This window comes from Dama dama, chromosome 12 (genome assembly GCF_033118175.1).
Source record: "Dama dama isolate Ldn47 chromosome 12, ASM3311817v1, whole genome shotgun sequence".
Classification (NCBI taxonomy): domain Eukaryota; kingdom Metazoa; phylum Chordata; class Mammalia; order Artiodactyla; family Cervidae; genus Dama; species Dama dama.
In genome coordinates, this window is record NC_083692.1 from 15,736,220 (window position 1) to 15,753,164 (window position 16,945).

General features: G+C 46.6%; 1 protein-coding gene across 1 annotated transcript in view; it reads right to left on the reverse strand.

The window, feature by feature from the left end:
- Positions 1 to 10,521, reverse strand: part of LRRC74A (leucine rich repeat containing 74A) — a 30,319-nt gene extending 19,798 nt beyond the window's left edge. The window contains exons 1-5 of the mRNA XM_061158344.1: positions 10,472 to 10,521; positions 8,862 to 8,990; positions 5,732 to 5,904; positions 2,491 to 2,598; positions 1,337 to 1,433 (exon numbers count right to left, since the gene is read on the reverse strand). Of these exons, the coding sequence (XP_061014327.1) occupies positions 1,337 to 1,433; positions 2,491 to 2,598; positions 5,732 to 5,904; positions 8,862 to 8,990; positions 10,472 to 10,508 (544 nt within the window). The 5' untranslated portion in view covers positions 10,509 to 10,521. The remainder of the gene's footprint in view (positions 1 to 1,336; positions 1,434 to 2,490; positions 2,599 to 5,731; positions 5,905 to 8,861; positions 8,991 to 10,471) is intronic.
- Between the last annotated feature and the right edge of the window lie 6,424 nt (positions 10,522 to 16,945).

Here is a 16,945-nt window from a genome sequence, read left to right on the forward strand (position 1 = left end):
CCAAAATCCCAATAAGTTTTTTTTTAATATAACTTGACAAAATGATTTTAAAATTCACCTGGAGGAGAAACTGTCTAAGAATAACCAAGATTACTTTGAAAAAGGTCAAACTTTGTCCACTCAAATATCAAACACATTATTGTTGTTGTTTAGTTGCTAAGTCATGTATGACTCTTTTGCAGTCCCATGGACTGCAGCCTGCCAGGTTCTGTCAATGGGATTTCCCAGGTCGGAATACTGAAGTGGGTTGCCATTTCCTTCTCCAGGGTATTTTCTCAACCCAGGATCAGAACCTGTGTCTCTTGCATTGCAGGTGGATTCTTGCATTGCAGCACCACTGGGGAAGCTCAAAACATATTAAGATATCGAATATAAGCATATAATATAAATATAAAACTAATATATTGAATATTACATATTTGATGTATTTCATAAATTTCAACTAATTATAACATATTATAATTTTAATATTTTAAACAAATACTAAAACGGTACAATGTTGACATAGAAATAGATAAATGAAATGGGATAGAGACTCTAGAAAGGAATCTATATTTATATGGCAATTTAATATATGATGGACTTCTCTGGTGGCTCAGATGGTAAAGAATCCGCCCGTAACGCAGGAGACCCAGGACCGATCCCTGGGTTGGGAAGCTCTCTTGGAGAAGGGAATGGCAGCCCACTCCAGTATCCTTGCCTGGAGAAGCCTGGTGGGCTACAGTCCATGGGGTCGCAAAGAGTTGGACACGACTGACTAACACACACTTTAATATATGTTAAAATGGCATTCAAGTTAGTCAGTAAAGGATAAGTTACTCAATTAATGAAGCTGGGCACCTGGCTATGAATTTTAGCTAGGTGAAAATAACACATATGATTTCTACCTAATGCCATGAACAAAAGTAAATTCCAGATATATTGAAGATCTATGTGGGAAAAAAAATTACAAAAATATTTGAAGAAAATAAAGGAAAATACTTTAAAATCTGAAGTAGGAAACAGTTTTTAAGCAAGACTACAAAAATCAAAACCGTAAAAGAAAAGACTGATGAACCTGACAAGAGTAAATATATAAACTTTCATATAAGAAAGCACCATGTGTGAGTGCTGAGTTGCTCAGTGGTGTCTGACTCTTTGCTACCTCAGGGACTGCAGCCCACCAGGCTCCTCTGTCCATGGAACTCTCCAGGCAAGAATACTGGAGGGGGTTGCCATTTCCTTCTCCAGGGGACCTTTCCCACTCTGGGACTGAACCTGTGTCTCTTGCGTCTCCTGTATTGGCAGGCAGATTCTTTACCACGAGTACCACTTGGGAAGCCCTTCATAGGCTCACCTGAAAGCTGAAGACTGAAAAGCGAAGAGGTGTTATTCTGGAGGAACTCAGAGAGGATTCTGGCCCCCTCCAAGCCGAGATCATTGTCGGAAACATTCTGAAAGGCAAGAGAACACTTCTGCGTGTAAAAATCCCACCAAAGGGCCCTGGTTAACAAATGATGGGGGTGGGGGCTTCCTTGAGGCCTGTCCTAAGGGCATAAGGTTGGGTAGAGAGGGCAGGTGTTAGGTGAAAGGATTGGAAGGGTTAGGAGGGTTAGGGAGTTTAAAAGGAGGAGGAGGAGGACCGGACCCCTGGTTTTTCTGATGTTTCATGGCGAGGCCCTAGGCTGGTCTCAATTCTCTGAAGCTGACCTCAAAGACTCCCCCCACCTCCCCAGTTTTGCCCTGGTATTTTAGATAAGCACATTGCATCTTTTTTTTTTTTTTTTTTTGGAAACCCAAGACAACTATTTGGAGGGTTTAGTATGAAACAATTGAAAAACAAATTAAGAGCAAGCAATGATTGTAATTCCCTTCATTGGTTCCTGAAGCATGAATTACTGTCCTCGGAAGCAGTTGGGGTATAAATGGACACAGTCCATTCATGGGAGGGGCTAGTGGGCTAGTGGGGCTAGACTGAGGGGCTAGTGGGAGGGACTTTATATAACTTTGTCTTTTATTATCTTGGTTGTTTTTTCCCCTTCTTTTTTCAAGTTTTAAAATTGTAGTAAAATAGACGTAACACAACATTTGCCATCCTAACCATTTTGAAGGGTTCAGCTCAGTGGGCTGAAGTACATTCATGCTGGTGTCCAACCATCACCATCATCTATCTATGGACACATTGTATTTTATGAAACTATCTCATTACTTTATTTTCTTTAAGAAAGTTCACGTTAAGGTAACTCTAAAGAAGTTTGTCCATTTAGGGACTTGTGAGGTCAGATGGAAGTAGTTTCTCAGGGTTTCCTGTGCCCACGGGGAATGCAGAGTCCCTGGTCAGCCTCTTAGGTGTGGAACCTCCTCTGAGAAGTCACTTTTAGTGGGGAGGAGCCCCCTGATTGACAGCAGAAAGCCTGGAGGCGGGGCTCGGGTAGGGGTCTCTGGCTTGTCTCGAGTGGATTCTGAGACCCTAAGTGTGGAGGCAGGAACGGGCAGAGCAGGGCACAGTACTATCTCCTGCAGGTAGTAGTTTTCCTGCAGCATCTCCACCAGGCTCAGGATGCCCTCCTGCATGATGCAGTTGTCCGCCAGCTCCAGCGTGAGGACAGTCGTGTTGGACTTCAGCCGCCACGAGGGGAGGGGGAGAGAGAGAAAGATGGATGGTGACAGAGTCAGTTCCCTGCCTTTGCCCAGAACCCGTCACCCCTCTTGAACATCCCGGCCAGGTCAGAGGGTATGGAGGTGCGGGCTAGCAGTTCTGGAGCAGCAGCTAGCAACAGGAGAATAAGGCAGGGGGACCGAGTTTTGTTTTGTTGTTGTTGCTTCGTCACTAAGTCATGTCCAACTCTGAGACCCCCGGTGGACCACAGCCAGCCAGGCTCCTCTGTCCATGGGATTTCCCAGGCAAGAGTACTGGAGTGGGTAGCCATTTCCCTACTCCAGGGGATCTTCTCGACCCAGGGATAGAACCCATGTCTCCTGCATTGACAGGTGGATTCTTCACCACTGAACCACCAGGGAAGTTTTGCTAGGACATGCTTCTTCTGGGCACCTCCCTCCCCAAAAAGGGATTCCCAGGGGGGATTTAGAAGAGGGACATGACACCAGAGTCCTGCAAAGGGGAAGGCACAAGGGTGAGGGGAACAGATTTTAACCATTTAGCCTCGAGGAAAGAGGCCTCTGACCTCCTCCAGGATTAAGGAGAACGTGGTACATTTCAGTTCAGTTCAGTTACTCAGTCGTGTCCGACTCTTTGTGACCCCATGGACCATAGCACGCCAGGCCTCCCTGATACATTTAAGAAGGGTATTTAAGCCTAATACATCTCCTGTGCCATCTTGCTCAGGGGCCTCTCTTCTAGTTTAGGCTTAAGGCTTTTCTGGACTCTCTGACAGTCAGGCTGTTTGGAGGGAAGTGGAGCTTAAATCCTTTTCTAATTAGGTTTTTTTTTTTCATTTATTTTTAATAGTTGGAGGCTAATTACTTTACGACATTGTAGTGGGTTTTGTCATACATTGACATGAATCAGCCATGGAGTTTTTATTGGCGTCTAACTGCTTTCCAATGTTGTGTTAGCCCGTGCGGTACAGCAAAGTGAATCAGCTCTACCCCTCTTTTTTGGAGTTCCTTTCCATTCAGTCGCTACAGAGCATTCAGCAGAGTTCCCTGTGCTACAGTGCGGTCTCATTAGTATCTGTTTTATACATGGTATCAACAGTGTATACATTGCAATGCCAGTCTCCCAATTCTTCCCCACGCCCTTCCCCATCGGTACTGGTACGTATTAGAACCTAACTCTTAAATATCTACATCCAAGCTAGTCCGCATTCCCACAGGGAACAAGGCAAGTGGAAATGACTAGCACTGCAGCCAAAGGGACTGGGGTTTGCTCTAACCAGAACTTCCGTCCTTCCCGTCCCCACCTCGTTCCCTGTGCAGAAAGGCAGAGAGAACAGACTCATCTTTGGACCTGAGCATTTTCGAAGTGCACAAAGCCGTGGGAGAAGTAGAATGTGGTAGGAGCTCTCATCCCAAGCCAAGGGAGAGTGTCACAGGGTGAATTACAGCCACGCAGGGAGGTCCCCCGGGGCCTTCAGGAAGTGTCTTCTGGCCTCAGCTCTCTGCGGGGAAGGGGTGGTGGTGGCAAAATTCAGTTGGGCTCAAAGGCAAGTGAGCTGGCTCAGGGGGCCTCCCAGTCTAGGCATCACTTGGCAGAAACTGGGACTGAAGGACCACTTTCAGAGTTGTCCTGGGGGCCAGCACAGTGCGTGGTGTGGCGGGTGGGCCTGACCGCCAAGTCCATCCACATTCATTTCACAGGGGCGAGTATCTATTTGTCACCCTCTGTGCCAGCTGCCGGGGAAACAGGGATAATCAGAAATAGTCCCTCCTCTGCAGGGGGCCCACAGCCCACTAAGTGCAGGGGCATGGAGATGGGCGGAGGAGGGATAGACCCTGAGACGTATGAAAATGACCCCTGCTGTTGGGGTGCTCTTCATCCAAGCCAGGGGAGAGCACGACACGTCAGAAGTTCAACTGTACCGGAGATATCAGTAATAATTAAAAGTTCAGTCCATGGGAATGTCACAATGATTAATTGTCAAATGGGTGATACAGAGAATCAGAGGAGAAAAACTTCCCCTAAACAGAAACTGCTGTTCCTGAGAGCCAAGTGGCCTAAGTCCTGAGTGGATTTCATTATATTGCATTTTTTTTTCCCATGAAGCTCATGATGTAATGGTGCATTCCTAACACTTCATTAATCAGTCTTTCAACGCTCCATGAATTTCAGGATGGCTTTGTTCTTTCTCTGCTCTTCTCTCCCTTCCCGCCTCCTCCCCAGGGTCACATCCAGTGACTTCTTAATGAGCAAGCACTAAGTGCAAATGCCGTTATAGATCCAAAAATGAGTGCTTTAAAAAAAAAAAATCAAACTTTTTCTTTACTGTCTTAAGTGAACAAACAGCGTTATGCTGACATACACCTGTTACATTGTCTTTTTTCCTGAGATGGAGTCAGTTTTGCATATCATCAATTATAAATACGGAACGCTATATAGTAAGTTCAAGGTCAAGTCCTTGTTCACTCATGCCAAGCTGAGCGAGAACATTATTCTTGTGGGAAAACAGGATTCACTCTGCAGTGTGATCTTGAAGAATTACATCTAATATTGCAAAAGGCAGACATGGAATGGAATGGTTCAGTAGTGAACTCATTTATCGCAAAGGTGAGCTTTGGAATGGAGACCCGGCTGATATTTCATCTTGTGTTTTTGCACTAGCATTTGGGCCCTAGCCCAGATCAGTTGCTTTTTCAGTGTCCACAGCCTTGTGCCTTTGCTTCCTGGATAGGAAAGAACACAGACTTTCAAGGTCCGGGTCTCTAGTAACATCCTTCCTAGGAGCTAATGGGCATCTGTGCCTATTGGGGAAATAGCTGATAGTCATGCAGAGTCTGGGATTCCAGGTGGCTCAGTAGTAAACAGGAGAAGACAATGGCACCCACTCCAGTACTCTCGCCTGGAAAATCCCATGGACAGAAGAGACTGGCAGGCTGCAGTCCATGGGGTCACAAATGAGTTGGACATGACTAAGCAACTAAACAATAACATGCAGAACCTAGGGCAAGGTGGGCAAAGAGGTTGCACCTCAGGTCCCACAGTAGGGCTCTCTGACTCTTGGGCCCACCACCCTGACAAGCCCCCACCCTCCCTCTGCCAGGCTTCACGTGCCCCCACTGGCAGCATGCTCACCACCAGGGCTATAGCAATAGCCTTGGTTCCGTTGGGGCCCAGCCCATGGTGGTTGAGGTTCACGTAGGACTCCTCCATGTTCCGGATGAAGTAGGAGACGGGCACTACGCCCACCAGTTTGCAGGCCTCCAGGTACAGCTCCTTTTGTCCAGTGGTGAAAAATTTCTCGGTATCTGCAAAAAAAAGATGCAAGAGGAAGAAGCAGAGTTTCTCTTCTTCCTTTGCCTTATCTTCCTGCTAACCCAGACCACATCTGATTCTGACTGGTGTCCTCTCTGCTTGAGGGTCTGATCCTATGCGTGTATGTTCTAGCTCCAACTGGAAGGTCAGCCCGTGGTGGGAGACTCTGACTCCAGAAAACCCCATGGGGACGTTCCCTTTGGATAAGAAAGAAGGTCTCTGGTTTTAGACTCCAAGCTACCTGGAAGGAACAATGTGCTTCACTCCCACCTTCCTGGGTTGACTGCGTAAGGGTGTGTGAGGATGACCTTAAGGATGTGTTAGCCCGTCTGTGCCCACTTGGGGACGCCTTTGAAAGGCCAGCTAGACAAAAAGCTGGTGGTTTGTTGACAGTTGAGGGAGTTTCCACTGCAGTTTTAGTTTCACTGTGCTCACTCGTGTTCGACTCTTCTGTGATCCCATGGACTGTAGCCCACCAAGGCCCTCTGTCTGTGGCATTTTCCAGGCAAGAACACTGGAGTGGGTTGCCACTTCCTCCTCCAGGGGATTGTCCTGACCCAGGGATTGAACCCGCATCTCTGTGTCTCCTGCATCGGCAGGTGGATTCTTTACCACTTGTGCCACCTGGGAAGACTTTAGTTTCATTACCACTGTTAAAATACGAGCCACAAAGTTTTATGAAATATTTAGAGGATTCCCAACTAGAAAGAGCCCAAGTAGGATGCAGTGGGCTTCTGTATGTGCAAGAATGGAGACCCCCAAATCCATTGGAAACAAATAAACTTGGGGGCTGGGGGCTGAGTTCCTTGGACTTTAGACCAGCCTGGCTAGTGGGCAGCGGGCAGTGGGCCTCCCTGGATTCTGGATGCCCCACGGCCCTGTCCTCATTGAACAAGCTCCACTGATGCAGAGCTTCCCAGGGCCAGCTGAGGTCTGAGCCAGCATCTGTTTCCCCTTCACATCCCTGGGCCTTTGGCCAACTCACCCTAAACATTTCTAGGACGGACAATGAAAGCTTTGTTGGCGGAAGGACAACGTCTTTGCAAGCAAGTTGATTTTATAGGCACAGCTACAAATTGGCCTTCTTTTCTGGGTGATTGTAAACCAGGGGGTTTTTCGAGCTTCAGCATTATGGACATTTTGAATTGGATCATTCTCTTCTGTGAGGGACTGTTACATGCAGTGTAAAATATTTAGTAGGGTGCTTTTCTTCATACATTTTTTTGGGCTATGCCATGCAACTTGCGGGATCTTTCCCAACCAGGGATTGAACCCTGGTGCTCCCTGCAGTGGGAGCATGGAGTCTTAACCACTGGACCACCAGGGAAGTCCCTGAGCAAGATTCTTGGTCTCTACCCGTGAGATTCGAGTAGCATCTGCCCCCTCACCCCACCTCCAGTTTGCCAACTGGCCCTTGGGGTGCAAAAGCGCCTGTTGTACATGAAGAGCAGAAGTAACATCCCTCTTCTCTCCCTCTTCTGTAGCCTCTCCACCAGCTTGCTATTCCTGCCCAGGCTCCTGTCTCGGGCCATCACGGGAGACTCTTCCTGCCCCATCCTCAGCATCTCAGCACCAGCTGCGGGGGCACTAGAAACTGGAGGAGCTGAGCCCTGAGTTTTAGTCCAACACAGAACTGTGGGGCCCAGACTCAGTCCTTAGAGGCTCCAGTGTTTGCCCAAACAGCATAGGTAACCCCCAGCTTTGTCCTTGGAACTCACTCTCCTCTGTTGCAGTCCTCTGACCACTTCTAGCTGTATTCACTACAGTTATATTTTAGAGGCCATTTGCAACAGTGTTATCACTTGCCAGCCATGGGTGTGGGGAGGGGGAAAGAGATAGAAGCCTGAAACTGGGACACAAGGTCCATTGTTTCTATCTGACACCCCTCTGACCTTGAAGAACTGGGTGTTGCAATCAGTGTCAGCAGCAACCTTGAAGTGGAAAAGAAGTTAGAAAGGGAAAAACAGGATTCGGTAGGGGGGGGGGCGTGGGGGGGCGTGGGCGGGGGCAGGAGGAGGTTTGTGAAGGGTGAGGCTGTAGGTTGATTATGGGGGGTAGGTGACCATTGGTGGGGAGGCGACCATTGGCGGGGAGGTGACCATGGCGGGGAGGTGACCATGTAGAGGAGCCATGCAGCTGAATTCAGCAGAACAGCCTCGCCTGCGTGTCTGCAGCCACTGATCACAGTGCACCCCCCCAGCTTCGAAACACAGGAGAGGAAGGGGTTCAGTCTGGGAAGTCTGAGGCCAGCCCATCAGGCGGGACAAGCATTGTTCTGGCTCTGCTTCCTGTGTCCTTTCCGCTCCTCCTTCCTTGGGGGAACCGGGAGGGAGGAGAGGGTGGAGGTGATGTTTGCAATAACCCTCAGCCAGAGCCCCCTCCCCTTACCCAGACACGCTTGGATTTGTCGAAGGAAAACATGGGGCCCTCGACCGGGGGTAACAAGAACTCTCCTCTGAGAAGAGGAAAGTCGCCAGCATGCCAGATGGGCCCCAGATCCTCCAGGGGCCCCTGGGATATGGCATACGGAGGGCCCATGGACCAGTGGGGTGAACATCGGGTCAGCAGACGCTGGCAGACTTCTCGGCCACTAGCACAGTCTTTCTAAACCTCAGTTTCCTCCCCTGTAAAAGGCAGGTAAACAATGCTTACCTCCTGGAACTGGTGCAAAGGTGACATAGAGGCCACTTGTGGACACATTCAGAAGACCAGAAGCCCCTGCCCTATTATTGGTCCAGCTTTCGACAAGCTGATGCCATGGGCACGGGATAGCAGCGACCGCCACCCCCGGACCGGTCTCAAGGAGGACGAGGCATAATGCCGAGCATAGCCACGTTCCCGCCATAGCACGTCCCTCCAGGCAGAGCCTGGGTCGACGGCGGGGACTGATTTCTGCAGCTTCTGAGCAGGCCGGCGAGCCACCCCTCGCCCCTCAAAGGCCCACGCTCACCTTCGATCTCAAGATCTGTCTCTGAGCTCTCCTGGGCTGGTTTCTCTTTTTCAACAGCCACGGGGGCTTCAGCCTCACAGTAGAGTGTTTCGTCACTGCTCTGCGGCGTGGACACACTGTCCCTTTCATCTGGAAGAAAAACTCAGCTCCTTGATTCTGGAAACAAAAGCCATCAGTCTGCCTTTCCCGTGGAGGCCAGCACTGGCCTTCCTGCCCCTGTTTCGCTCGTCGATGACCTGGGTCTTGGCTGCAGCCACTGACCCCAGCCTTCTATGGCTCAAGCGTGCCCTCAGCCCTGCTGCGGGTCCCTCACCCTACGAGCTGTCCCTTCGCTGACACCGAGCAGCCTCCTGTGCTCACTGCCCTTTGTGTTTCCCGGAGGCTTGCCCCTGTCCCAGCCCCTGGGGTGGGCCAGCCTTGGACACTGACTACTTGCTCCCTCTTTCCTTCTTCCTGGCTTGGGTGGGGTTCAGGGTCTGCTTCACTCTTTCAGAGAAAGGACGTGTGTGGATGCGGAGGCTTCCTCATTGGCAGGCACAGAGGACAAGGGCCGGGGCAGGTGACTTGGGTCAAATGTAAAATAAAACAGAACAGAAGCAGCCTCAGGGAACCAGAGGGCTGGATTTGACCTGGCTTCTCTTCCTTCCAATCCAAATTTATGACCACGCAGAAGGAAGAGCTTGCCAATCTCCCTGGGGTTGAGAGGATGAGACTAATTGCTATGGTTAAATACTTGAGTCCTGAGATTTCCTCACACCAGTCCCCTGCACTTGCTAGATGGGGCTTTTCTGTCACTGGGCCTCTGATCTGGAACCAGTCCTGGGCTCCTTCCTACAAGCCACACACAAAGGCGGGGCTAGTCATGCCATGTCAGCAGGATGCAGAGGTCTGGGGAAGCCAGGTTGCACCACCAGGTGGCCTGTCAGAACTCAACCAATCTACTCTTTTAGGTGGGCTGAGCATTCACGGCAGGGGTCACAAGTTTTGACCACCCAGGTTCTAAGAGAGTGGGGTTCCAAATGAGCTCACGGAGATCTGTGTCTTTCTCAGCCCTTGTCCACAGACCCAAGCTCCAACATTTATTTCCCAGCCTGTAAGTCAAGGTCTGTGTGACAAGGGGTGGAAATATTAATAGCAGTGGTCTGACACTTAGAAGACATACAACAGCTTAGCCATCAAACATAGCCATCGAAAAGTGATGGTGTCTTAATTTCTTCATTACACAATGTTGGAATTCCATCCAACCAGTGAAATGTTGCTAAATGTTGAACTGGCTCTCCAGAACAACGAAAAAAAAATCCTGATTTGTTAGCCAATGTAGTGATGTAAATATTCCAAACATGGTGGATTCCCAACTACCAACATGATATTAACCAGCTCACAGAATGAAAATTAAAGTCATCCAGAGCTGGTATGAACCGGTTCTAGCCCAGCATTGCATGCAACTCTCTCGCTCCGTTTGGCCAGCCCTGCAGTCATCACACATTATCCCAAATCTATAGGGTCCCAGGAGAAGAGGGAAGAAGGCTTCCGGGTCTGCACGGTCATTAGGCATTACACTTGAGGCAGCTAGAAGGGCCTGAGTGGTGAGACATGGGACGCATTTTCACCTTTTGTCTCAGGCTCAAGAGGTTCATCATTGTCCATGGCGCCAGGGCCCTCTCCGGGGCTGCTGCCAGCTTCTTGCCACCCTTCTTCTGCTTCCCTAAGAAGCTACCAGTCCATTCACCTCTGTCTCAAAATTTATGTACCCTGCCCTCACCCAGACATATCTTAGGCAGGGAGCCTGTAGTTATCTTTCCATCCCAGCAAGCCCTGGGGAGAGTGAGATTTGGTGGGATGTGCCTGGATTTGACCCCAACTCTGTCTGGGAGAGGGAGCCACTTCCTAGGATCATCAGGGAGAGAGGTATAGCTCTATTCCTGGGAGCCCTGTTGAAAGGATGCCCACCCACCTGCAACTTTATGACTTAGGACCCACTTTCATTTCATCTTCAGCATTCCATGACCTCATGCAGTCATTGTGACCCATGAGGGTAGACCTGGCAACAGCGAGCCTCCCACTCTCTTGGTGACCCTGGCAGTCATCTTTTCTCTTATGTCCACTGGGGCCAAGCCCAGGCTTGGTTGTGAGTGTGCAGGTGTTGTTGGGAGGTGCCTCTCAGTGGAGTTGTATTTCCCTCTGAGTCAGGACCAAACCCAAGCCCCTTAAAAAGGTGACCGTGGAGAGCCAACGCCATGTTATTCTCTCGAGGTGGTTGTGCTTCAGGTACGAAATATTTCAGTGATGGGTGAGGTCAGTTTTCTTCTTCCCAGTTCCTTTTGCTTTTTTCTTTCCCCCTTGGGAGAGTATCCTCAACCTTGGAGCAGAAGATCAAAAGCAAAGCACAACAAACATATGTTCTATCACTACAACTGGTTGCAGCAAAAGCATTGTTCAAACTACTGGGCTGCCTAACTTGAAACCATTCAACCATCATTCCCACGCTTGGCTGTTTTCACATGCCTTGGAGTTGAAGCTCACTTGCATTTCACTGTCAAGAGAATCTGGAGAATACTGTTCCTTCTTGATAAAGTATCAGCACATCAACGGGCAGGTCAGTGACTGGAGGGCATGGGGACATGAGAATCCCTCTTTGCCACTCAGAAGAATGATGAAGATCTGGGGATGCATGTAGGGAAAACATAGTTAGAACCTTGAATCAAAAGAAATTTGTAAATCTGAGACATGACTCATTCCTCCAGGCATTCATTCTGAAAATTTATGGAGCATGTGTTACATACAAGGCACTAAGATAAGCACAACAACGGGGAGGGGAATGCAGACATGATTAAGACTTGGATCTTCCAGTGAGTGTATAATACAAGATAGAAATTGACAGGGCCACTCCTAGGTTGTGAGAGTCCTCGGCAAATACTTTTGGCAGAGCTTCTGTTCAAATAAACAATTTGTCATCCTAAATCAGCATGACAACATTTCTAGTGGTCCAATCTCCTATGGTTCTGTGAAAGAAACACTGAACAGGCCAGAGGAAATGATCAACTACTAGGATAACTTGGTAGGCATGAGTCCTGAGGACCCTAGGGATATCTGGTCAACCCCACACTGGTGCAGAGGATAAGAAAGTGCAGCATTTTTCTCTTAAAGGAGAAAAATGGTGACCAGAAAGTATTTAGATCCTGGTCTAAGTTTTGGGTGCTCTGCCTGAACAGTACCATGTGGTCTAAGATACCAGGGGTGGATTAGAAAATTTGGAGGAAGGCATCACAAATAGCCACTGAACAGAGACACTGCTTACCTGGGCCTAAAGGTAGTGCTGACAATTGATAAAGGTTGTGCTGGGGGGCATTCATGGCCTCACAAAGAGTGATGCTGGAATGGAGTCAAAGGTTTACAAGTGTATTCAGGGGTTTTGCCTAATATATGTACATGGATAGATGGGTATAGAGATAAATATAGACATGTGTTATGCAGAGATTATTATACATACATATATTTTCTAACTTTACCTGCTGAAAAGGCCCAGAAGCAGGGACCACTTAGTGGTGATGAGCATGCCAGTGCCCAGATCTAGGTTTCTATTTTCCTTGGAAAGATGGTTAATTCCTGTGGTGCCAGCAAAGAAGGAAGGGATCAAAAACAAAAATAATAATGAGGGGCATGTAGAAAGGGCACAGGAGCCAACCTGAATGAGCTCCCAAAGCCAGAATTGGAATTTGAAGAGCAAAATAAATGATGGTATTGTATGGTAACCCAAAGAATAAAATAAACATCTATAAGCCCACATTATTCAATGGGCTCCGGACAAACAGAGTGTGGGGAAAAGGCATTGGGTGAATCAAGCCATCATTCAAAGCAGCTGTATCATTTTGAATTCCCACAAGGAATATATGAGCATCAGTTGCTTCAAATTCTCACCAATATTTGATATTGCCAGTTTTGTTTTTGATTGGCATACTAGTAAGTGTGTAGTGGTATTTCATAGTGGTGTTAATTTGCATTTCCTTAATGACTAATGATGTTGAGCATCCTTTCATATGTTTATTGGCCATTCCTGTATCTTCTTGCTATTTGTTCAGATCTTTCGCCCATTTTAGATTGGACTGTTTATTTTCTCATTGAGTCTTGATGTGTTCTAGATATAAGTGCTTTGTCAGAAATGTGATTTGCAAATATTTTTTCTCTCAGTCTGTGGTTTAGTTTCTCACTCTCAACAGTGTCTTTCATAGAGTACAAACTTTAATTTTGATGAAGTCAAATCATATCAAAATTGTCAATTTTTTTCTTTTATGGATCATGCTTTCAGTGTCATATCTAAACTCCCTACCTAGCTCAAGGTCAAGTAGATTTTTTCCTGTTTAATGTTAAAAGTGTTATAGTTTTAGCTTTTACATTTGGGCCTATGATTCATTAATTTTTTATCATGATAAAATATATTAACATAAAATTTGCCATTTTAACCCTTTTAAGTGTATAATCCAGTGGCATTAATTTTACTTACAATGTTTCATAACCATCACCACTATCCATTTCCAGAACTTTTTCTATGATACATTTTGAGTTAATCTTTAGATAAGGTGTGAAGTAGACAATATACATATAAATGCATGTGGATGTTCACATATTCTAGCACTATTTGTTGAAAAGACTGTCCTTTCTCCATTTATTGGAGATTTTTTTTTTAACCAAAAAAAAAACCTTTTTTATTTTGTATTGGAGTATAGCCAATTAACAATGTTGTGATTGTTTCAGACGGACAGCAAAGGGACTCAGTCATGCATATACATATATCCATTCTCCCCCACGCTCCCTCCCATCGAGGATTCCACATAACACTGAGCAGAATTCCACACGCTATACAGTAGGTCCTTGTTGGTTATCCATTTTAAATATAGCCATGTGTACATGCCCACCCCAAACTCCCTAACTCTTCCTCCCCTCCATCCTTCCCCCCAGCAAGGACTGATTGTCTTTTCACCACTGTCAAAAATCAATTGACAAACCAAAACCACATAATCAGCATCTAACCAAAATGTACTTTAAGCTACTAGTTTGTGAGATAAGCCGCTATGGTGCTGGGAGGTGGGCCTAAGGCACTTAGTGGGTAGGAGGTAAGCTGGCTCTACAGTCAATCCACAGAGTGGGGCAAGAGAGACAGTCTCTGGCGGGGAGGGAGCTGTGATTTTGATCGAAAATGAGTCAACGAGAAAGCAACGCAAAGCTAGGTATGGCTAAATACTAAGAGAATGACTATTTTCTTCTTTATTGTCAATATTAATGTTACAATCTATCTGTTAGTGGGGATCATGGCAGAGGGACCTTTTACTATCCTATAACCATTTATACCACCCTTATAAATGCTGGTATTGTTCTATGGTCCTTACATGTATTCAACTTTTCACTCAGTTGTGTCCTACTATTTGCGACTCCAAGCACTATACAGTCCATGGAATTCTCCAGGCCGGAATACTAAAGTGGGTAGTCTCCCTTCTCCAGGGGATCTTCCCAACCCAGGGATGGAACCCAGGTCTCCCGCATTGCAGGCAGATTCTTTACTAGCTGAGCCACAAGGAAAGCCAAAGAATACTGCAGTGGGTAGCCTATCACTTCTCCAGCGGGTCTTCCTGACCCAGGAATTGAACCAAGGTCTCCTGCATTGCAGGTGGATTCTATACCAACCAAGCTATGAGGGAAGCCCCCTGACATGTATAAACACATTCAAATTGTCTAACAGCTATTACGAGACGCTATTTTTATTCCCATTTTATAGGTGAGGAAACTGAGCACAGAGAGGTTAAGTTACTGGCTCAAGGTCACACAGCTAGAGTCAGGATACAAATGAATTCAGTCTGGCTGCTGCCTCTCTACACTGACCCCCTTGCCATTCCATGAACATGACAAGGCTGTCCCTCACTCAAGGCAGCTGCTGTTCATGGTTCAGAGGAGGGTCTGTGCTGAGGTTATGTATTTCAGGAGTTGGAGAATTAAAGTCTGAGGACCAAGTCTGATCCATTGTTTGTTTCTGTAATAAAGTTCTGTTGAAGCACAGTCGTGATCACTCATTTAGGTATTTCTGTGCCTGTTTTCATGCTACAATGGTGAAGTCAAGCAGCTGCTTACAGAGATCCACGGCCGGCAAAACCAAAAACATTTTCTATCTGGTCCTTTAGGAAAAAGTTTGCTGTTGTATTTGATGACCGTTAGCATGGGATACGGAGAAGGCAATGGCAACCCACTCCAGTACTCTTGCCTGGAAAATCCCATGGACGGAGGAGCCTGGTAGGCGGCAGCCCATGGGGTTGCGAAGAGTCGGACATGGCTGAGCGACTTCGCTTTCACTTTTCACTGTTATGCATTGGAGAAGGAAATGGCAACCCACTCCAGTGTCCTTGCCTGGAGAATCCCAGGGATGGGGTCGCACAGAGTCAGACATGACTGAAGTGACAGCAGCAGTAGCATGGGATAACTACCGAAGGTTCTAATATTCCTTGGGAAGGAATGGAGAGCAAAGGGTCAAGGATAGCCGGCAGAAATCATGCGAGGAGGCGGGAGGAGGAAGCAGAAGCACAGAAAGAAACAGAGCCTTCATTATTATGTGTAACAATATCCAATTTTATGCAAGGGCTGCTTTTCTTTAAATTGCAACTGTAAATCAAATTGGATTTCTAGTATATGGGAGACTCTGAAAGAAAGGCACTTTCAGAATTCTTTTTTAAAGCAAATAAACCTTTGCAAAATACAGAGGAGTTCCCTATTACGTGTCCACTTCTGCAAGTTTGGGTTTTATTATGCTTGGTTTCCTTAGGAACAGGAGCTCTTCAGAAAGAAGGATTTCTCATTAATTAATTATTAATGAATGAATGTGTTGAATATCCTGGCACCGAATATCTGTCTGTCTTCATTGGAGAAATGTCTGTTTAGGTCTTTTTCCCATTTTTTGATTGGGTTGTCTGTTTTTTTGGTATTGAGTTGTATGAGCTGTTCGTATATTTTGGAAATTAATCCTTTGTCAGCTGTTTCATTTGCTATTATTTTCTCCCATTCTGAGGGTTGTCTTTTTACCTTGTTTATGGTTTCCTTTGCTGTGCAGTCTTTTTGTTTTTTTGTTGTTGTTTTTTTTTTACCATGTTAGGCTTTTAAAAAAATTATTTATTTTTCATTGAGGGATAATTTTGCTGGGTGATGGAGATAGAGTGGGGAACCTCGTGAGGTATACAGTATACTGAGAGATACTGATGAGTAAACAGACAGTGACAGTATTGAACCCAGAGTAAGTGAGGATGTTTCAGAAACAAATAAGGAGGGCTGTGGTCCAGATGTGGGCAGTCATGTGTCTGTAGGCGAGTGGGTGTTAGAGACCTGGAAATGCTTTCTTGAGGATGGAAGGTCTAGGCTGAAACTTGAAGGTCTGTTAGGCAGTAATTAGGTGATGGGGTAGGTCCGGTAGGGAAGGAGAAGTATATGAGGCTGAGAAAAAAAGCATGTAAAAGTCTCGACAGCAAGTTAGAGTCTCTGGCAGTTTAGCAAGGCTGGAGTGTGATTTTCCCTGCAGAGAGAGTTGTGGTGGGAAGGAAGAGCTGAGAGATGTGATGGGAGGTGAGTGGAGGGCGTAATGAAAGGCCTTTAGTGCTATGCTATGGAGTTTGTATTTTCAGGATAGTGAGTGTTTGCAAAAGAATTTTTGTTTTTGGACATGCTGGGTGGCATGTGACATCTAAGTTGCCAGACCAGGGATTGAACTTGTACCCCCTGCATTGTAAGCACAGAGTCTTAACCACTGGACCACCAGAGAGAGCCTTCAAAGAGGTTTTTTTTTTTTTTTTTTTTAATTATTTATTTGGCTGAGTCGGGTCTTAGTCGCAGCCATGAGATCTTTGTTGCAGCACTCAGGATCTTTCACTGCAGTGCACAGGCTCCCTAGTTGTCGTCTGAGCTCTGCAGAGGGCGTGGGTTCAGTAGTTGCAGCACATGGACTTTTTTTTCCCCACTTATTTTTATTAGTTGGAGGCTAATTACTTTACAATATTGTAGTGGTTTTTGCCATACATTGACATGAATCAGCCATGGATTTACATGTGTTCCCC